A 22,385-nucleotide genomic window follows, 5' to 3' on the forward strand; every position below is an offset into this window, starting at 1 on the left:
TCTCTGTCAAACAAATAAATAAAATCTTAAAAAAAAAAATCAGGATTCTCCAGAGGAGCTTTCTTGGAGATGGTGGGTTCTGTGGGAGTAGGCAGTTGAGGTGGTGTGAAAGTGGTCACTGGAATTGAAGAGGTGTACATGGGCTCCCTGCTCCCACTCCTGTCCACGCTCAGTCTGATCTTCACACTGTGACTCCTAATATGTATGCCAGATCAAGAGCCTTCTGGACACTAACCCTCCCATGCCTTCCCGCCTCACTCAGAGTAAAAGCTAACATTCTCCCATGACCTGTCCCCCACCTCTCTTAGACTTTGTCTCCCCCTGCTGTCTACACCCCAGGTACACTGGACTCTGGGACTAGCCTTTGATCCTCCCTGCCTAGAATGCCCTGCCCTCTGAGAGTTGCATATCTCCCTCCCTCTCCTCCCCTCCTTCTTCCTTCACCCTCTTTGCCTTCCCTTCTCTCCTCTCTCTGCCCCCCCTCTAGTGTCAGTCCCTACTTCCATCCTAAGTAAAATAGCACTTTCCCCCACCACTCTCTGTCCCCTTATCCAACCCATCATTCTTCCGCATCAAGCATTCCATGTATTTATGTATTTGTCTAGGTGTTTATCATCCGTCTCCCTCCATGAATTGGGGGCTTTGTTTTATTTACTGCTGTATCGCAGCACCTAGATGAGTGCCTGGTGCATAGTCAACACTCCCTCTGTGTTAAGAAGGCAGACAGAGGGGCGCCTGGGTGGCTCAGTTGGTTAAGAAGGCAGAGGGAGCTGGTTTCTATGTCCTGAGTTGATACCGATGGGTGTGAGGCCAAAGCCTTGAGGTGTAAGCCAGGAATCCTTGTGGAGGTCTGGGAACCCCTCCCACCCTGAAATGTGGAAGGGGTGAGCACAGAAGATGGAGCACTTAAGTAGGCTGTAGAACTTGGCAGTTAAGATCTCTGCCCCCCAACACCTGTGTTACATCAGGTAAGTCACTTAATCTCTCTGAGCTTCTATTTCTTCACCTGTAAAATGGAGATAATAATAGAAACAAAAACTAAACTGTGACCTTGTGCAGACAAACTCAGACCTCACATGTACCTGGTACCGAGGTATAGGTACCAGGTAAAGTACCTGGTACCGAGCTTGCATAGGGCAAGTGCTCAGTGATGGTTGGATGATGTTCTGGGACTTCCGTGTGCCTGCTTATGAACCATGACTCTACTAGTTTCCAAACAAGTTCTGCCATTTGCTGTTTTTCTGATCTGGAGGCTAATTACTGTGCCTGAAATATGACTGGGTTTCTCATCTGTATTACAGAAATAATAATTCCTACCCTGGGTCCCTTGACCAAATTGTCAAGGGACATAAGTGAAGTAAAGCCCTTGAAGGCTCTTGAAATGTAACATGCTATGCTTTGTGGAGCATTCTTACCATTCCTTCTCATTGACTGATTCCTTTTAGGGTTGCTGGAGTTGTTCATTATTTTACTGAGGCTCCAACAGAGCATCTGGGTACCTGGGCTGGGGTGTGACACATTGGACTTCCTTAAGCAGAGCAAAGCAGCCCAGATTTTGCCCAAAGCTCTGAGCCAACCCTGACTTTAAAATGGCCCTTGGGCTCAAGTTGGCCCCTGAGGTTGGCCAGTCAGCTTTCTGAGATCCATGGGCTGAATGATACTCCTGCTGCTTTCTACTCTGACATGAAGTTAAAAAAAAAAAAAATGTCCTGAGAGCTGAAGTCTTTGGAGACCCAATGCCTGGCCCCTCTTCACCCACCAATGTCAAGTAATTAATGAGGGCCATCTCAGAAACCCTACTCATGAGAGAATCAAATGAGAGAGACTCATGAGAGATCACAAACAGAACCCATGGCTCTGTGAGGCCCGGCCTTTCACCAGAGCTCCAGGTAGGCTGTGTGCCTGGCAACTGGAAGAGAAACAAACAGGACAACTAGTCTGGGTCCGGGAAGGTATGAACATCACAGGGCCTCCACCCCAGTGGGGAGCCAGGATGCTGGAAAGAGGCCCTCAAGGCCCCGTGTGGCACAGTCCCTCCAGGGGAGGCTGATCACCTGTGGGTGAGGCCCGCTGGCAACAAGTCCTCTTACTCTTACAGTGTGTTTTCTGAGGGAGTTCTCTGGAGTGCTGGGCCCAGTGCAGACACAATTCCATTTGAAGGTATTTAACCTACCCTTGTGGAATCAGAGGATGGTAGATAGAGTGTCTGTCTATACTTGGTTCCTTAAACTCAAAGCAAATTGACCTCCAGATCATGCACGTGTGGATGTACGTGCACGTGTACACACACACACACACACACACGGGAGTCAGTAGCTTCCAATGGCCCTCCCAGGCTGGGTGGTAAGGGCCTAGTGATAGAGACAATATGTCAACATCCATTCATACCTATTGCAGAGAACAGGACTAAAATGCATTTCCCAGCCTCCTTTGCAGTGTGATGTGGCCAACCATCAAAGTTCTCACCTAGAGAAATGGATAGACATAGACATGCCACTCCTGGGTCTAGACTTTAAGACTGGTCATGCCTATACCAGGATCTTGTTCCCTTCTTGCTTCTTGCTGGCTTGAACCCATGGAGACCTCACTTCTACCAGGAAGACATAATGCCCTAAGGGATGGTGAGGAATCAAGATGGAAAGAATCTGGGTTCTAGAATGCCTGCATTGAGCAGAGCTTTTGGCTGACTTGGAATATTCACCAGGCAGTTACATAAGAAATAAATAAGCTTCTGTTTTCTTTCATCCACTGAGTTATTTATTGCTGGGCCTCTTTGTTACGGCAGCCAAGCCTTATTTTCACTAGCACAGAGGAAAAAAGCATGGTGGGATGAAGGCTTCCCAGGCTAACATAATAGTCCAGCAAGTCCTTCAAGCCTACCACTGAATGTCTTCCCCTTTGTAACAGGAGGCAGCTTGGGCAGGAAACAGTGTCCTGTACCAGGTTAGACTAAATCAGACAGATCTTCATTTTCATTTTGACTAGAACATTGATTAGTATTGTAAATTTTGGGTGCTTTCCCTAAAAAATTGTGTCAATTTCCTTTTTGGTAAAATGGGGGATAATAATGTTCTTGCTCCCAGGACTATAGGGAAGATTATAATGAGAATGTCAAGGGCTCGCAATGTTTACTGTTATTAATAGAATCAGCTGATACCCAGGCCTGGTTTTTCCTACACTTTTTCCCCAGGAGAGGAAGGGAAGGAAGCTAATATCTTAAGTTTTCCACAAAGTCAAAAAATACTCAATGACCCTTGAATGAATTACAAATCCCTAAAGCTTTCAACACAACATGTTTCTTAGACATCTACCATGGGCCAGGGACTAGGAGGGGCTCGGGGGATGGAGACATCCATCTGGAAATTAATTTCTGCTTTGTTTCCCAGAAAGTATCGGTTCTTTTTAGGCTCACAAACTAGAGTCCAATTCACCTATGGAATGGAAATTTATCTTGACTAGGAAATTTATGTTGAGAAAGAAATTCCAACTCTCCTTCACACCTCCTTATGGGATGTCTGGGCTATTGCACACAGGTTAAATCGTCATCTCTGGGGCCTGGGCACTGATGTTTTTGAAAACATCTAAGTGTTTCCAATGAATAGGTAGACTTGAGTCTGGAAACTCCTTCTCCCAGTTACTACCCCAAGCAAGAGTTTCTTAAATAGGTCCAACCTTGGCATTTACCTTGGCATTCACCTGGAAAAACCTGCCATGGCTTCCATTGCCCAGAAGCTAAAGTCCAAACTCTGCATGGTGCCCAAGGTTTCCACCAAATTGGATCCAGTCTCTTTCCATTAATGACACCAATGGCTAAGACTGACTCCATGTTTCATATGTCCCAAGCCCTGGGCTGAGGGCTTTCTGTGTGCTACCCCATTTGATCTAACTTCAGGAGACAGTGTCTTGGTTTAGTTGTCTCATCTGTAAAATGGGAACACTCCAAGAAAAGCATTACCAACAGTGCCTGGCACATAGTTACCACTCAGCTTATAGCCATTACTGCCTCATACCTATTTTATTGATGAGGAAATTGAGGTTTAGGGGTGTTAAGTAATTTGCCCAAGACCACAATCCTGGTATGTGACAGAGGTGAAGGCTGAACCCAGGAAGTCTGGTTTCAGTGCCCCAGCTAGCCTGCCTTTCCTTTGTTGCCAAAGGCCCATGCTCGACTTAGAATCAACTCACAGGGAAGCCCGTGATGTCTCCAGGTCTTTGCACAGAGGTTTCCTGTGCTGGTAGAATGCCTCCTCTGGTATACCTTCAGGAAGCCTTTCTCCCAGCTGTCCCCACCACCGTGGCCACGACGGGCAGAGGCAGACATCCCCTCTGGGTCCCCTGAGCCATCTCAAGAGGCCCCACTCCTTTCTCATCTCAGCATACCATCGCCAGACAGAGGTCCCAGGCCTCGGAGCACCGGTATGCTCATCACCCCTGGCTCTCCCACGCCTGGCCTGGCACAGAGCGGACCTCTGCAAATGTTTGTCAGATTGATCGCAAGCCAGATCCATCAGGGCAAGAGTGGAGAACAACATGTGCTGGAGGGCCGTGTGCCTGTGCTCAGCTGACGGTGTGTGCTCCAGCGCGAGGGCACGCACACTTTTCTTTGGCCAGAGCCTCCTCACCATTTGCCAGAACTTCCAGTCCCTTGGCCCTGCCTCTCGCTCTGCTCTCCAGCCTCCCCGCAAAGTCGGCCAGTCGGGGGTCCGCCCCTCGAGGCCTTGTGTCATCCAGCAGCTTGAGTCTGGAAGACTCCTCACCTCCTCAGTTCATTTATTCAACAAATATTTGTTGAACACCAACTTGGAGCCAGGTACAGTGCTTGACACTGGATCCAGGGCAGGGAGCAAGCCACCCGTGGCCTCACGGAGCTTATGTGCTGGTGGGGGACACGGTCAATCAAGATGTAAACACACACAGATGTGCGGATGCACGATGGCAAGTGCCTCAGGGACGGAAAGAATAGGGGACTTTGAGATAGATGCGCTAACTATTCAAGCACAGTAGTCAAGGAAGGCTTCTCTGAGGCGGTGAGTTTAAGCCAAGAGTATAAAGAGCTCAGCCATGCAAAAGGTAGGGGAAGGGCATTCGGGGCAAGGGAACCATGTATGCCAAGTCCTAGAGATGGAGACAGGCCAGAATGTCTAGGAAATGACAAGGAAAGCCAGGGTGGCAGAAGCACAGCGAATGAGATTAGAATTGGCTGGAAGTGACTGGTGGGATGAGAAGAGCTTGGTCTTTATCTTGGGTTTTACACCAGGGTTGGTGTGATATGATTTGCACGTTTAAAGCTCTCTCTGGTTGCCTTGGGAACTGAGTGACAAAGCAAAGGGAAGCAAGGTGACCTTGTGGAGGGTAGTGATCTGCAGACAGGTGAAGTGGCCAGATCAGCAGATAGCCGTGGGCTCAGAGAGAAGTGGATGGACTCCAGAGATCTCAAGAAGTAGAATCTTTCAGAGGTTTTTAGAAGAACTGAAACAATTTTATTTGATGTCTGCTACAGCCCCAGCAAGGGGGTAGAAGTCGGGGACACCAGAAAGGCTTGGGAATAGAAACAGAAGATACAAGTCCTCAACCACAAAAACGAATACACAGTCACCTTTCCCACCCGCCATCTCTTGGGGAAAATGAACCCAAGATCAACTCAGATGCTGAAAAGATCTGGGCTGTTTCCAACTCCTTCAATGGTATCAACAGATTCTTCTGCAATTGGGTCCCGGCAATGTGGGAATCGGTTTCCCATCTTCTCAGGTTATGAAGTTGTCAAAACTGCGGGACTGGAGCCCAGACCTGGTATCCTGGGAGCAGAGAGAGCTGTGGGGTGGGGGAGCTGGGGTGGAGAATGATTAGGAACAGCAGCCGTTCTTCCCGCCCTCTATGGCAAAGGTGAAGTCGGGCTCTGCCTTCTGCCACCTCCCCCTGCCCCCCTCTCCCAAGTCCTGGCAGTCTGCTGACTTGCCCTGCCCTCCCTCTCTGTCTCCCTTAGGAGCCCCCCTGGCTGGTGACCCACTCCCTGAGATTCTGCCCTCGCTCCCTGAGGCTGCACGTCTCAGACGCATCCAGAAACCCAGAAATCTGAACAAACACTGAATATGTTAGCTCTTCATGCCTCTTGGAGGAATTTGCGTTTTCAAAAGAGATTTCTGGGTCATTTAAATGATCTCTGCCCTCTGTCCCATTTCTCCAAAAGGGCCCTTTCACCAGGGTTTTAGCAAATTCTATGTCTGAGCCCAAGGATCTCCTCAATTTAGTCTCTGGGGAGGGTAGTCCCATCAAAGGGCGGGAGTGAAAGAATCTTCCCAGGGGTGACATTCGAAAGAAGTATTTACCAACCAGCGCAAATGAGCACCAAGGAATTGCCGGCCGGAGGACACCGTAGCCTCTGGTCAGCCTGGCACTGATCAGTGCAGGGTCCTGGGGGAAAGCCACACGGGGCAGGAGGCATTTGGGAGCCCTCAAGGGAAGCAGATATTTGCCAGCAAGCACAGACGTGGCTCTACATTTCAACAACAGGTCTGGCAACACGGGTCCAGCTGAACATCAGTCCCATGTCTGCCCTGATCTTGTCTGATCTCTGCTGTTCCACTGGGAATGGGGGCCAGGCCATTTGCTCCCTCTGCTAGAGGACAAGTGGCCAGGGCTGGAGCTGGGTCATGAAACAGCCTCTGAGCAGAGCCAGCTGCATGGTATCCTGGGTGAACAGGATCTCAGGCCCTTGACCCACTGTGTGACCTTGAAGGGCCGAACCGCCTCTGACTGTCCTTCCTCTCGTCCCCTCCTTGCAGTTATTTTTGTCCAGCTTGACAGCCCTTGGCTGTCCCACAGTCTGGGCTCTGCGAGCCGGATGCAAACCAGGCAGCACAAACGTCTGGTGCTGAATCCCAAGAGGGCTCCTCCTGGGGCGCCATCACATGGGAACGTGACCCTCCACACTGTGCACCCAACAGGGATCAGGCATCTGGAGGATGGTGAGAGGCAGGGAGCCTTTGTGTTCTCCACTCAAACCCGGCTCTTGTCTGGGAGGGCTGTCCCAGGCCTGCTGGTAAGGACCTCCTGTTTTGGAGTTTTACTGCTGCCCAGAAACCTCCCAGTCTCTATGTAGGGAACTGTGGCTTAGCTGGAGGGGAGGGGTCTGCAGTGGGACAGAACACCCGAGCAGGCCATGCTGGGCCCCTAACCCCCAGGCTTTGGCTGCGGTGGACGGGGGTTCCTGTCCTGTGGCCCACTGCAGTGGGGTAGACAGGGGCAGACGGGGGTTCCCCAGAGACCACTTTGTGTCCCCTGCTCTGTTACAATCTCCGGAAGTGAGGCAGACACTATGTCCTAGCCCTGGGGGCCTGGGAAGGCTGAACCAGTCACTGCACAAACTGGATTCTGAACTCTCTAGACAAGCAGCCGGCCTGAGGCTGTTGTGCCTTTTAGGGTCAAGCTTTATTCCCAGACCTTAGATTTGTGCCTGCTGCTCTCTGTGTGCTGGGACAGAAAAGGGTCTGGGCAATGCTTGTCAGGGCCTTCCCAGGACTTATTTGTCCCAGGTAAGAAATGAGACCAGGCCTCTGAGATCAGAACAGCTCCAGGAGAGCTGGGTCGACAAGCTGGAATGGGCGGTGAGGAGGGGAGGTGGGCCAAAGGAGGAAGGGGCCTCTGATGGGTAAGGGAAATGCCATCACAGACAGGAGCCAGGTCAGGAAGCAGGGCAGAAGACAGCACTGTTTAGAGCTCCTGGAAAAAGAACCCTCCTCGCTCCTTGGGAGAAGCCAGCTCAGAAGGCCCCGATTTCAGTGATTTCAGAGACCCAGGAGTGGCAGGGCCCAGCTCCTGCTGGCCTCCCAGATGCCCCTGGGGAAGAGGGTCTGGGGGCAGGAAGAGCCACATAAGCAGGGGACCCCACAATGCCAGGAGATACAGGGGAAGAAGATCGTAGAAGGGGTGTCGTGTGGCTGCTTCTGGCAGCCCTGATGCTGGGGGCTACAGGCAGGGGGGCAGCTGGTCTCTCCAAGGGACGGGCCCTCCTCATGGAAGATGCCCCTCGACTGGGCAACAAATTCCTGCGGGCTGGCAGGATGGTGCCAGTGGCTCTGCGCACAGGAGCGGTTCGGAGGGCCTGGAGGGGGTAAGCAAGAGAGGGGGCGCTGGGCAGGATGGGACCGGGCACTCTTCCCAGGATAGTAAGCTGGTTGCTCGGGGCTGACAGCCCTGGACAACTATGGAAGAAGGACCAGGGCCAGGCAGGGAAGGCCAGGGGGCCAGCAGGCGTGGGAGAAGGCTCCATCTCGGCTGCATAGCTGTTGAGGTGCGAGAGAAGACGAATCCGGACGGGGTCTGCACGGCTGCTTGGCCCTTCCAGGACCCCCAGGTACCTGATGACCTCGGTGAGGCACTCCCGAAAACCGATGCTGCGGAAGTCCACTGCCAAGGCTCGGGCATCAAAGAATCCTGCAAAGCGAGGTGTGGTGAGGGTGTGGGCCAGGCAAGGGCCAAGAGCAGATCCTAGGGTCAGGCCTGTGTGACCTTGCACCTGCCACCTCACTCCTTTGAGACCCCGTCTCCACCTCCATAAAGTGGGAATAATCACCCCTATGTGGGGTAGAGGAGACACACTGTGAGGATCCAATGAGTTCACTGAACTAGGAAGCATGATAAAACATGGAGTACCATTTTCATCAACATCTATGATGAATGCAAAGAAGAAACATGGTGACCAGGATAATGTCATTTAGGTGAATACTTGTCAGGCGTGAAAGGCCTGTGCCCATGGGAGGTGGCAGCAGCAGCCTTCAGTGCAGGTCAGTGGGGGGCTCCTCAGAGAAGGCAGTATAGTGTCATACCGTCGCCTGAGGTCTCTGGAGGCCAGGAGAGCTAAGTTCAAATACCAGCTCCGCCACTTAACTAGTGGCTTGACTGTGGATGCGTCTCTTAATCTCTCTAAGCCTCAGTTTCCTTGGCTGTAAAACGGACATAGAGTAATACTTGCCGCACAGGGTCGTGCAGGTGGAATTAAATGCAACAGTGGACAGAAATCATCCCTGACTTCTAAGTTAGCCCTCATTTACACTTGACCCTCAAACAACACAGGGGTTAGGGGCATCGATCCTCCCCCAGCACAGTTGAACACCGAGTAAACTTTTGACTCCCCACAAAACTACTAGTAATGAGAACTACCAGAGATCACTTTTTACTGTGATAGCAGTCTGGAAAGACGGACAGCTCAGGCACAATGATTCGTGCCACCTGCGGTCTTAAGCAGATACTTGGCAACGCGTGAATTCATTGCAAGAGTAACAGGAGGCAGCTAGGAAATTATTCCTGGAGTATAGTATGTACATACCACAGTTAACTTGATACAGTTACAATTCTACCGCATCTTTACGTCTGCATCTCTCTGTGCTGCAAATGGCACTGTGTATGATCTGAAAGGATTTGTATGAGGAAGTTCCGCTAAATTTTAACTTCAGTAATAAATGTGTATATATATTAAGGTAGTAAGTGATAAAACAGACTTGTATCTTTGTTTACTTTATACATTCATGACACACCTAACTTTCTCTTAATTTTTTCAATATTTTGAGCCTATGTGGTATGTGTGCCTTTTTTTTTTTTTTTTTTCCAAACAGTTGCAAATCTCCCAAAATGTTTCCACTTAGTGTAAAAACTCTGCATGTAAGTAGACCTGCACTATTCAAACCTGTGTTCAGGGCTCAACTGTGTATGACTGGCCTGGCCCTTGGAGGCATGTGAGTTTGTGCCCTTACCTGCAGGGTGGTCAGGAAAGCAGGACCTGACTCTGGTCCTCAGTGGCCACCGCCACCAGGCTGGGATCCTTACTCAATCTGACTGGTTTCAGTGAGGTCTGACCAGGTGGCCTGGCCACAGAAGTATTCAGTTCTCACTGCCTTTCTACCTGCCCTTCTCCCAACCATCCTCCGTGCAAAGACAGACCAGCCTCAATGAGCACTGGCCTCATGACTCTGGTTGCAAACATCTGGCCCTTGGCTAATGGCTGAGGCTCCCACAGACAGGCAGCTCTGCAGGAGACCGTGTTTGGAGTCAGGCCTCCTTGAGGGCAAGACCTTCCTTGGCTGTATACTTGTGATTTTGAGTAAGTCCATTCAGTTTCTGCGTTTGCTGTTCTTCTTCAGCTAACATATTCTGAGTTCTTATAAAGCACTCAATTCCCATTATCTGATTTAATCCTCAGAAAAATCCTATCATTCCTGTTCTAGAGATGAGAACACTGAGGCACACAGAAGTTAAATCACTGTCAAAGGTCATGAAGCTAGCAAGTAATAGAGCCAAATTCACAATTCATGGGATTTGAATCAATTTGATTCAGGATTCTAACCCAAAGCCAGGGCTCTAAGCCAGTCCTGTCCTCCGTTAGCCCTTGGCCAGAGAAGGGGGATGCCAACAACCCCTAACCTCGAGATTCTTGTGAAAATCAAATGAGATAATATTGGTGAAAGCATTTTGAAACGATAAAATGCTGGCCAAAATATTAGTCACTATTTTTCTTTGAATTGGATACCCATAAATGTAGTTGGAGAGCTCTCCCCCACTGGTTGATTAGAATCAGAAGTGTTCGCTGTTAGCCATGCATTCCTTTGGCAGAAGTTCTCAAAGTGACCACCTGCATCAGGGTCATCGTGCGTGTTTGCTAAACATGCAAATTCCTAACCTCCAGGCCAGGCCACCTGGCTCAGCATCTCTGGGGTGTGGCCCATAGCTGTCTGCCTCCAGAGGATACTGTGGCTCACTGAAGCTGGAGAAGCACCAGGCTGGGTCACTTGAAATGCGAATGACCCCTCCAAAGGTGGTCAAGTTAAGGTTTTAGGACTTAGGTCTTTGTGGCCCAGGTCTGCGGAGCTTTCAAGATTTCTCAATTGTGAAATCGCCAAAATACATAGGCTTCATGCAGAGAGAATTTCCATTTGTCCAGAAGTCTTTTTAAAGCCACAGTTCCGCGACTTCACAGTAATGGACCAGCCCAAAATAACAGCACGAGTTACATTTGGGTTCTACCTCAATCCCACGACGGATCTTCAACTGTGAGCATGACCTATGGTCCCAGTGCTGCTAAGGACACCACAGGACCCCAGCACTAGCCCACAAGGCACACCAGTAAACAGTTGTGGGTTAACATCTCAGGCAGCCCCTGCCAAGGTTTCAACTGGGACCCCAGTAAGAAAGAGTTCATTCAGGCTAAGGTTTAAGGAGGGTGGGGGTTAAGGTGGGGAACCTGTAGGGACAGTCTGTGTAGATGAGCTCCTCCAAGGGCTAAGGCTGGAAGAAGCAGAGTTGAGGACAAAGTGGGGACCAATGGGGACACTGACAGCAGAGAGGACAATGCTGAAAGGAGAGAGCCAGGCTTTGTGACTGCTGCCCCTGGACCTGCTCCAGCCCCACCACAGACCGTGAGCTCCTTGAGGCCAAGGACCATGTCTACTCTGCTCACCAATGGATCTGCAGGACCTAGCCCCCAGATACGTGTTTCATGAATGACTCCCCGGAGAGAAAAGCACGGGTACCTGTCCCACCAGTGGCATGGAGCATTTTCAAGTGGTCCACTGTCATCTGCAGGACCTCGGCCTTCTCCAGCTTGGAGGAGCCCTGTGTGCACAGAAGACAGAATGTGAAGGCCTCCCGCTGACCTCTCGCTCCCCTCCCTGTAGTCATCAGCCCTCACCGGCTCCAGGTCCCCATCTTCCTCCCACTCCACCACGGCCTGCAGGCAGCCTTCTGCTTTGGCCAAGGTTTCTAAAACGAATAGATTCTCTTCTGTTCCCATTTTAGTCCACGTGTACCCCTGCACTGCCAAGCATCCTTCCCAAAACCCCTCCTTCCCTTGACTTTTTCTGGCTTCTTCTACCTTGCTCTGCCTATTCCCTTAACATGGGGCTGTTCCCCAGCGGGCACTGGCTCTCTTTTCTCACTTGCACATTCTCCCCTGAAGGTCTCGTCAACCTCCATGGCTTGGCGCATCATCTGCAGAATCCCACTCCCATGTACCGACCAATTTCCTAGGCCAGCTTTCCTGGGAATCCAACTTTACATTTGCCATGCCCAAGATCTAGCTCACCCTCTTAGCCCCACAGCACCTCCTCTTCCCCTGTTCTTTCTCCTGAACAATGTTTGCTATGCCTCCAGCATCTCCTGGTCTCCTAAGGAAAATCTGAGGGTCAGACTCTCCCCGTGAACTCCTAAGGGCAGGGACCAGGTCTAGGTCATGGCTGGGCCTGTGAAAATTTCAGCAAACACCTCTGGAAAGACCGACTTGTTCTCACCAGCGTAAAGGAAGTCACATAACCCATGACCGTGCCTTGGAGTACAGGGTGGAGAACCTTTGAGACTGTCTGATTGATTTCTCCATCTGACTCCCTTCCCACTGCCACGCTCCTACCCCACACGGGCAGTGGCAGGGGGCTCACACCCCAAGCAGCCCGCTCCGCCTTCAAACAGCTCTGGAACTGTCAGCAGTGCAGAGGGTGAGGGGGCTCTAGAGGCACACAGTTCTGTGGTCCAGTTCTGTTCTGTGACCTCGTAGGTATGTGATCAAGTGCAAGGTACTTCACCTCTCTGTGCCTCAGTTTCCTTATCTGTGTAACGGGCATAATTGTCTCTACCCTTTAAGATCATTTTGAGGATTCCTGTCAAGGGGTGATGGAAAGAAAGCCCCAACATTGGAGACACCAGAGTCAATATAAATTTCTATCCCCTTTCTCCCTGGCTGATACCAGCAGGTGACAGGTATCAGCAAATGAGGCAGCAGCACGTCAAGGAGCTGCTGCCAATCAGTATGACATGCCACCTGTGTAGGGTTTCCTCTGGCACCAACAGGAATATCACATACCTGTTTCTCAAAGGCGGTGGGGACCAAGCGTCGCAACTCAGAAAGGCTGCTGTTGATGCGGTCTCGGCGCCGTTTCTCTATGATCTAAAACACAATGACAGGAATTTACTCACAGGCACTTCGCCGGTTTCCAATGTGCTTTGAGGGACACTGACTCATATCTTCTCTCACAATACTTCTGTGAGGAAGGGAAATCTGTTCTTACTTAAGCAGGGAGGAAACCGAGGCTCAGAGAGGGGCAGTGACTTGCTTAAGGTCACACAGCGAGGCAGTGCAAAGCTGGGAGTGGAACTCCAATCTCTTGTCGCGGTCTGGAGGGGTGATGTTCAAAATGCTCAACCACAGGCACAGCAGGAGACTGACCCATCAGAACAGGGACATCAGCCACAGCCCCGCAGCAGGCCCCAGAGGGCTCCAGCCGGCCAAGCTTACCCCTTCAGTTGCTGGGTGGTGAACAGGCACTGCTTCCAGCTGGGAAGGCCTCTCTCTCATTCACACAACCTCATTCTCACCTCGCCCTACTGGTAGCTGAATACTGATAGCAGGGCAGACATTATGACCCCCATTTTACAGATAAAGATGAGGACTGGAAGGAAGTGGTTGGCCTAAGTGAGTGGCAGGGCTGGTCTTTGCCCCATTTCCGGTCTTTGGACGCCCAGGGCAGAAGCACAGCTGCATCCTGGGGGCATAAGAGGGTGGGGGCTGGGATGAGGTGGCAGAGAGCAAGTCAGGGAGCCACCTTCTTCTGTTCCCCCACCCAGCACCCTGAGAGGAAATGAAAGTTCTGGTCTTGGACAGGAGAAGGGGAGGCCAGAATAAACAGTAAGGCCTAACTGCGTGTCAGGTGTCCTGAGTGTATTACATGAATTCATTTAATCTTCAAAATAGCCCTGTGAGGCAGGCACTCTCACTGGCCCAGTTACACAGCTGAAGAAATGAGGCAGGGAGAGGTTAGGGGGCTTGCCCAAAGTCTCTCTGCTAGCTCGGCAGAGCCAGGGTTGGCCTTCAGGCAGTCTGGATGGGGGTGAGGTTTCTGACCTGGGTTCTCCTGGCCAGGCCCTGGGGACTCAGGGCAAAGACTGGATGGGCAACTCTGCCCAGACAGACACTCACCCCTCTGCGTTTCTTCCTGGCTTGCATCTGCGAAGGACTGGGGGTGGACAGCGGCCTGGCCATCTGGCTGCAGAAGAAGAGAAAGGCTGATTTTTCAGCGCTCAGGGACCATCTCCCTGACCCGGCCTGAACTCGAAGGAGGCAGGGATGTGGGCGGGCACTGCCCCCTCCGAGGCTGGTTGTGGTCTCCGCGGCAGCCGCCGAAGACTCCCAGGCTGGGAGGCGGCGCAGGGCAGGCGTGGGTGGGGGCCCATTGCTCCACAGCCAAGTCGCCCCTGCGCTGGGTTTCGCCCCAGGGTCGCGCAACGGCTGAGGTGGAGGTTGCGGGGGTGGGGGCGCGGGGGGCGGTGGTCACTGGGCTCTGGGCCGGATCCGCTCGGCCTCGCCCCCTGCCCCTCGCCGCGGGCGTCGGGGAACCGCAGCCGGCCGCCGCGCTCCTGCAACCCGATCCCGGGCGGGGCGGGCGAGGGCACGGGCGGCGGCGGCGGCGGCGGCGGGGCCGGGCCGGCGGGTTGGGTTTCAGAGGGAGCCGCTGGGAAGAGCGTGGAAAGAGCAGATGCCGCCGCTTCCCACGGGCCGGGCGCGCCCGCCGCCCGCCGCCCGCCCTCCGCCCCGCCGGCAGCTGCCGCCTCCTCCCACGCAGCGCGGCCCGGGCGAGGGGGAGGCGGCATCTGGGTCACAGGCCCCCTCGGACTCTCGGGACGCTGCCCTGGCCTCCCCCGAAGGCTACAACCCTGCATCGCGTAGGGTCGCCCTTCCGCAGGCCTGGCACAGGATGGATGTTTGCTCGCACCCCGGGGAGTCCCCATTGCCGGGAAGAGGTTCAGTAACGGCCCCCCACCCTGGGGAGGGGGGGAACGGCTTTCCTGCCGCGACTGACCGATATCTTCTCCAGCCCAACAGCTCGCCCCACTAACGGTTTCCTGCTTCAGAGGCTCTCCCGGAACACAGGGGATTCGCGGGTTTGCACAGAGGGCCATTCATTTGGCCAACACCCCGAAGGTCCCATTCAGGTCCAGGGCTGGACTGGACATGGTCAGCCAGGCCCCAGCCGTCCAGACACTCCACTCCCAGGGGGAGAAATGCCCTAGCAACAAATAACTTTAGTCAAGGGGACTCCCCTGCCATTTCCAAATGCAAAATGCCACACATCTGAGCATGTACCCCTGAGCTTGGCTCTGCTCCACCACCACCCTTGTCTTCCCCAGGGGCTCCCATCTCAGCAAAGGCACCCCATCTCCCAGCTCTGTGAGGCCACCTGGCCACCACTACCTTTGATTCCTCTTCTGTCCTCATCCACCTCATCCAAAAATGCCCGTTCCGTGTGAGATACATCTCTCCTCTGTCCTACTTATTTCCACTCCTACTCAGAGGACAAAATCTGTCATCTGTCACCTGGACTGCTGCAAGAGTCTATCGCTGGGTCCCTTTGCACCCCTTTGACCCCCTACAAACAGGCCTAGTGATCATTTAAATACACATCTGATTTTGTCACTCTCTTAAAACTCCTCAGGGCCTTCCCAATGCTTTTAGGATCAAGGCTGTCATCTTCCAGGTGGCCCAGCTGGCTCTTGTCACCTCCTAGACTCAACCCTCCTTTGCTCTGTGTGCTGCAGCCTGTGACCGCTCTACTCCTCCTGTGGCTGTGCATACTGTTCCCCTAGCCTAGAGTTCTCTGGTGCTTCCCTGTCTCCCCACCCCCAAGCCTCAGCCTCTTGGCTAGTACCTTCTACCACTGTTCAGATCTCAACACAAATGCCACCTTCCCCGGGAGAGCCTTTTTTGCCATCCCTCCTCCCATTAGATAGCCCCTGATCTACCCTCTCCTATCATCCTGCATTCACAGCATGGATGCCCACTTGTTGTTTTTTATGTATATGATTATTTGATTAATGTCTATCTCTCCAGCAAGTACGTAGGCTCCCTGAGGTCACAAACCATGTCTGTCTCATTCACCATTGCAGGCCCTGTACCCAGCCAGTGCTTGGAGCACAGCAGAGCTCATGGTTGCACTCCCTCCTCCTGCCCCCATCTTTGGCATCACCGGGGACCAGAGAAGTGACACCATAAATGCTACCTCCCAGGCCTTTGTGGAATGGGGGCCTATGTGGCTCACCAGGAGGGTCCCAGCCCATGTAATTATCCTCTTGGCACGAGAGGCTAGATCATTTTCATCAAGTGCTCAAAGAAAGAAGGTTGCAGGAGAGTTCACATCAACAGTGATCAAATCCCCCTGCTATGTCCCTGGCTTTGTCTAGCTACATCTGGAAAAGGGCATCTCCTTCCAAACATCTGGATGAGAAAGGCTGGTAAGCTCCTGGGAGGAATGGCCCAGCAAGCTAGGTCCAGGGCTCAGATGGCCAGATCCTGAGATCTGTAGGGCAGCTTGTTTACAAAGCTATGCTCAGGACAAGCCCCAAGAGCCAAGGGATACTAAAACATGACCTTTGTCTGCCCCCCCTCCCGACTGGATAAGGAGTCCCTAGGGGTATTGGGTTAGCACTGTGCACGTCACTGCCCCTCAGCCTGATCCCTCCTCAGGGACCATCTGTAGGAGGCTGGCACGCCCCTTGTAGGACACAATAGCTCTGCAATCCCTTTATCCACTCTCCTGGTCACTCATTCTCTGTAGTATTATCCCCTTCCCCAACTCCCATATCTCACAGGCAAACCTCATTTCACAGTTTTCTTGGCATCACTACGTATATTTCCCTCCTTTGAGCCTAACAAAAGCCCCATTTTACAGATGAGGATGCTGAGGCTTGAAGACCAAAGGCAGCTTGCCCAGCCTACGCAGCTGCTAAAGAGCAAAGCCAGCATGGGAATCCATGTCTTCTGGCTCCAAAATCAGCATTGTTTTCCCCCTTAATTCCTATTTCCTGTCTGTCTGAATAGCCCTCCAGTCCCCTTATCCTTAAAGCTCCCAAGAGCTCAACCAGAGCTCACTTCCAGGCTGTGATCTGGCCCTGACACTGGGGGGAGGTGTGAGAGCTTCTTGTCTGACAGTCTGAAAATAAGGCAGATTTTCACGGACCCAGAGAAGATATGCTGACCACCAAGATCTGCTCCAGGGACCTTCAGTGGTCCCTAGCCAGATTTCTGGGGAGGTCTCTCGGGGTGGGGTTGCGGGGGGAGCAGCATTCTAGGTGGTCTGGCTGCCAGTCCTGACTGCCCTCAGCACTCACCCTCAGGCCCCCTGGGGCACTCCCCCCCCAAACCCTTACAGATAGATGACTCCACTCATTTTGCATTAACCAAAGGCAGAATCATGATATCCCCAGTGAAGGGTTTTCAGGAGCGCTGAGCCCACTTGCAAATCTGAGAGGGGAAGGGTCTGTTCCAGGCCACACAGCAAATTAGAGGAAATTCCAGAACTGGAGCCAAGTCTCCTGGCTTTTAAGCCAGTACTCTTCCCAGTGTACCCCGTATTGCCACCCCCTCCTCCACCATGTGTGTCCCATAGCCAGTACTCCTTGTTCTAGACAGTACTTCAACATTCACTTGTCTCCTTTATTGCACAACAGCCTTGTGAATTAAATCTTACTGGGGCTATTTCACATTAGGAAAAATAATCATTTGATAGATGGAGTGACAGAGACACAAAGAGTTAAGAATCATGCCCAGCGGGGTGCCTGGGTGGCTCAGTGGTTAAAGCCTCTTCCTTCAGCTCAGGTCATGATCCCAGGGCCCTGGGATGGAGCCCCGCATGGGCTCTCTGCTCAGCTTCCTCTCCCTCTGCCTGCCACTCTGCCTACTTGTGATCTCTGTCTGTCAAATAAATAAATAAAATTAAAAAAAAAAAAAAAAAAGAATCATGCCCAGCAAATCATCAGGCTCCTGATCTTTTCATTAGGCCAAGCTGCCTTGTGAACATGGCAGCTTCCAATTGAATGGTGACCCCTTCTAGAGCAGCCTTTGTTGGAAGTTACCTTGGGCTAAATCAGGGAGCTGTGCAGTTTAGGAACATTACCTCACCAAAGCCACCCCCACCCCCACCCCGTGAGGTAGGTATTAGCTTCCCTGTGCTGTAAGGAAGAAAATCTGAAGTCCAGAAATGCCCATGTTAATGGTGGTGAGAATCAAACTCAGGTCTGACATCAAAGGCCACCATGTGCCTTAAATCATGTAAGAAAGATCCACAGGCCCCGACCCAGTGCCTGATATATGACAGGTGTTCACTGAATGTTCACAGAGGGGGAGGGGAGAGAGAAGCTGTACTCTCCTTTGGGACCCAGCATGTGTCAGCGGAGTTGGGGGGGGGGATTGCTGGGTTCAGATAGGAGATCTGTGGGTGATTTTCTCATATGGGACAAGATGCCTCCACCAGGCAGACACCCACAGTAACAATGGAATACACCGTATTTCTTATTCTCACGTCTTCAAGTGTGGGGGATTTGCGCCCTGCCTCTGACCCCGGGGAGCCTGGCTGCCCCAGTCTTGTGGCCCTTGCCACTGTTTATCTGGCTCTCTTTGTACATGAAGCTCTTCTTCTCTGAGAGTTCCCCGAGGGCAGAGGCTTAGCAGGATACATCTGGGCCCCCCACGCCCAGCCCAGGGTCTGGGCCACAGCAGGCATCGTTCAGCACACCCTGAATTGAAGCATTGATGTCTGCTGGGGGGAGGGCCCTTTGGTGAGTGCTACAAAGAGGGGTCTATAAGTCAGCCTCTGCCAGATGTCCAACTGCTTTCTCTGCTCTGAGAGGGTCTGCTCCTTTAAGAATCTAAACAGTCTCTAACTAAAAAGGCTCTGGCTAAAAAGACAAAATGCCGTGTAGGAAAAATCTGCCCACCGATCCTTTAGGCCGTTGCCCCAATGCCACCACCTTCAAGAAGCCCTCCCTGATCCCTCTGTGTATAAGTGACCTCTCCCTGCTTGGATGCCCTCACAGCCCACAGTCTGTCTCTCCTTCCATCTTCCATTCTGTCCATGGTCTTTGTGTGACCTGGCAGGTCACTGGCCAAAATGCAAATTCTTGGAAGACAGAGCCAGCTCTCTGGCATCAATTTCATGCCTCTGATTCATAAAGACCCAATGACATTGAATTTGAGAACCCCCTCCACTACCACCACATGGTGCTGGGCCCTTCCCCTGCTCCTAGCAGGCCCAGACTCAGAGAATTGCTTCTCTAAATAGCAATTTCTGCTAAACAGTTTAAGAATGCTAATAAGTAGCATAGGAAATTGTATTATATATCCCCAAACCCAATTAATGTACAGGATTCAAGGGGGATATCTATTACCTTACGTCCCGTTATAAGCTATAAATACTTGGAAACTGGTAACATTTTACTAGGATTTGTGTTTGAGGTAGGATCTCCTGGTCTCAGAAAACTGAAGTCACTGAAATGATAAAGTCTGCTCAAAAACATCCCTAAGGATGAACTGAATCCCCCTTTCAAATTGTTCTAGAGAGTCAGGTTTGGATGAGTCAGGAGAGATCAGATAGCCCCCCTCCCTTTCCCACTCCATACCTTCCTTTTATTTTATTGATGAGGAAACAGACTCAGAAAGAGAAAGCAACAGCCCAAGGTCACCTGGTGAGTCGGTGGCAGGTTTGGGTCTGCAGACTCCCACTTGGTTCCTGCTGCTCTTTCAGGGCTCTGGGCATCACATGTTGGGTGCGTGACACGAATTAAACATTTGCTACGTGCTAAGCCCTCTGCTAAGCCCGTGACATACATGCATCATCTTATTTGATTTTCCCGGTAAACCTGGAATCGGTTCTGTTATTTATACCCATTCCACCCAATGAGGAAACTGAAGCTTGGATTGTTCACAGAACTGGGGAAAGTGGAATGGTGCCGGTGGAGTTTGTTCCACAGGTTTGAAGCAGGTCAGAATATTTACCAGGAGCTGAGAGGCATTGGCAGCAGGGTGTGCATTAGAAAGAGTGTTGGAATTGGAATCTAGGCCCCTGCACTGGCAAGTCAGCTATTATTTTCTTCGGTACCAAAACCTTCATTCCAAAGTCCAGTTTGCTCAAGGGAAGGAGATCCTTCCCCGCTGTGAGCCTTTTGTGTACTAGATGGAAAGTGCACCCAAGCTAGGGTAGAATAGAGAAAATATGGCTATTCTGCCTACTCAGCGGGGGTGTGGAACAATGAAGGTTTCCTAAGATCTTCAGGGAAAACTCCTCTCCAATAGCTTCAACCTGGCACTTCTACAGAAAGACTATCACCAACTGGGCATGAAACCCCAGAGCTGAACTCCACTTCCATCCCGGCACCCTGGGCCTCAAATGCAGAGGATCCAGACACTCGTGCGTATCACGGCCCACGCTGCACACGTGCCCCCACTCGCACCTCCCCCCAACACACACACCTGCGGGCCTTCGCCCACACCTGCGTCTCCTGAGGCCGTATGGAGAAAGAGTCCTAAGGCCCGCTGAACCCGTCCAGGCACTCCCAGTATCCCCATCCCAGCCCTCACCTCAACTCGCCCTCGCGGCCCACGTCGATGGGTCCGTCGGACTCGCTGTCAGACCCGCTCGGCTCCCTGGGCCGCTTCATGGCGAGCACAGGCTCTGGGTCTCAGAGCGATGGTGCCCGCTCCCGGCCGGGAAGTGGGGCCCCGCCCCCAGCCCCGCCCCCGCCCCCGCCCCGCCCCGGCCCCACCGCCCTTTCCCAGGGCCCTCTCCTGCGCCGCAGCTCCGGCGCCCCGGCGCCCCCTCGCCCCCGCGGTGACGCGCAGGCCGAGCCGTGGGAAGGCCCCGGGCGGTCACCGCCCCCTCCGACGGCTGGGAGGTCCGGCTCCGCTCCGCCGCCCTGGCCGCGGCGCGCTGGGTGGCCTTGGGCAGGTGCCCTTGGAGGCCCACCTCCGGGGAAGCCGGGGGTCCTCGTCTGTCCCTGATTCACCAGGGGCGCTGCGGGTCTCTGGGGGCGCCCCTCGGGGATGCCCCAGTTTCTACAAGGGACGAGCCCGTCGGCTCCTGCCTCCTGGGGTTCTGGGAAGAGTCAGACACATCGGGTTTGGTGAGGTTGGTGGGGGTGGCTGTGGTCTGATGCTTGACAAGAACCCTCTGGCAGCTTTTCCCATAGGGGTCCAAGGCATGTGGAATGTGTGTGTGTGTCGGGGCGGGGCGGGAGGGAGGCTCCAGTATGAGAGAGGCGGCTGTCATCTCCCACAAGGGACGGCTGAAGTTGTGGCTGTACCGGGGCTCTGGCCAAGAGAACTGGACCAGTTGATGGGGGTGGTGGGTGTCCCTGGGAATCAGTTCCCAGTTACCAGAGGCCAAGAGCACCAGGAGAGGTCTCCATTCCCAAAGCTGTGGCAGGGCCTCAAAAAAGAAGGTGGAGAAGTACTCTTCAGCCTCCCTTCCTGAGTCCCCCACACAACCAGAGCCAACTGTTCACTCAGTAGGGACTCCAGCTGAGAAGGGAGACTCAAGGAAGATTCTCAGGGATTCACCAGCCAACCTTATGGCCCAGTGCCTCAGGGGAGCTCCCAAGGCTCAGAAGGAGGCAGAAAGGGAACAGCCTACAAGGTGGACTTCAAGGAAGGCAGGGAGGAAGAGACGGGAGTGTCTTGATGGGGTGCATCAGACCCCAGAGAAGTCTCTCTCCTTCACCCACCCACCAGAACACAGAGGAAGCCACCCCTCTGCTTGGGTCATCTGAGCATACCTGCACTTTCCAGACCTGCTTGCGGACCCTTGATTACAGTAGTGGGCAATAACATCCCTGTGCCCCCTTCCACACATGTCCACGGACACATGGACAAGTACGCGTTCACATACACTCTGAGACATGGGTAGTAGGAACAGTCAGAACCTACACGCAGTGCTTTCTCAGAAGGCCCTAGTGGTCACCCCAGCCACACCTATGGACTCTTACCCCAGATGCCCTTAGCGCTCACACACCTTCTGTGGGCACACACCAGTGGAGTGGAAATCGCAACCAACATAGAAGTGGCATGATCCAGGCACTGTGCATTCCCTGGAAAGGCAGAGATCAGAGATGCCACGAGGTACCTGCCCCTGTGTAGGGACTCCAACTGCAAGGCCTGGCAGTGTCGTGGATTTGCAGGGGAAGGTGAAGGGCTCTTTTGTGCGCATGTTCATGTGAGATGCCCCAATTCATCAAAATGGGATGCACAGTGAAACAGGGGGTCTGGAGCTCAGTAAAGAGGTCTATTTAAATCTGGAAGTCACTGGGTAATAGGTGGCACCTAAAATTACAGGTGTAGATGGATTACCCAGAGAGAAAGTGTGGATGAAAATAGAAGAGAGGTCTAGCTAAATAGTTTTATTACACCTGAAACTGTTTTGTAAGTATTAATTCACTTAATTCCGGACAGCTCTATAAAGTAGTAATATTGTGTCATCCCCACTTTAAAATAGGAAACGAAGACCCTGAGAGGTAGAGTAACTCTATACCTGAAATGGACAGGGGGTGCCTGGGTGGCTCAGTGGGTTAAAGCCTTTGCCTTC

At 52.6% G+C, this 22,385-nt stretch overlaps 1 protein-coding gene across 3 annotated transcripts; it reads right to left on the reverse strand.

Moving 5' to 3' along the window:
- Positions 1-5,457: 5,457 nt before the first annotated feature.
- On the reverse strand, positions 5,458-20,526 carry HEYL (hes related family bHLH transcription factor with YRPW motif like). Of its 3 annotated transcripts, none has more exons than XM_059136667.1 (5): positions 20,387-20,526; positions 13,958-14,020; positions 12,845-12,928; positions 11,523-11,604; positions 5,458-8,433 (listed from the first exon to the last, which is right to left on the reverse strand). In XM_059136667.1, exons 2-5 carry the CDS (start codon positions 14,018-14,020, stop codon positions 7,760-7,762), a joined length of 903 nt encoding a protein of 300 aa, XP_058992650.1. In that variant the 5' UTR covers positions 20,387-20,526; the 3' UTR covers positions 5,458-7,759. The 3 variants fall into 3 exon arrangements, with proteins under 3 accessions (XP_058992650.1, XP_058992649.1, XP_058992651.1); XM_059136666.1 differs by having other exon boundaries at positions 13,958-14,024; XM_059136668.1 differs by lacking the exon at positions 20,387-20,526 and adding an exon at positions 14,838-14,853 and having other exon boundaries at positions 13,958-14,024.
- Positions 20,527-22,385: the final 1,859 nt, after the last annotated feature.

Source organism: Mustela lutreola, chromosome 10 (genome assembly GCF_030435805.1).
Source record: "Mustela lutreola isolate mMusLut2 chromosome 10, mMusLut2.pri, whole genome shotgun sequence".
In the NCBI taxonomy this organism is placed as follows: Eukaryota; Metazoa; Chordata; class Mammalia; order Carnivora; family Mustelidae; genus Mustela; species Mustela lutreola.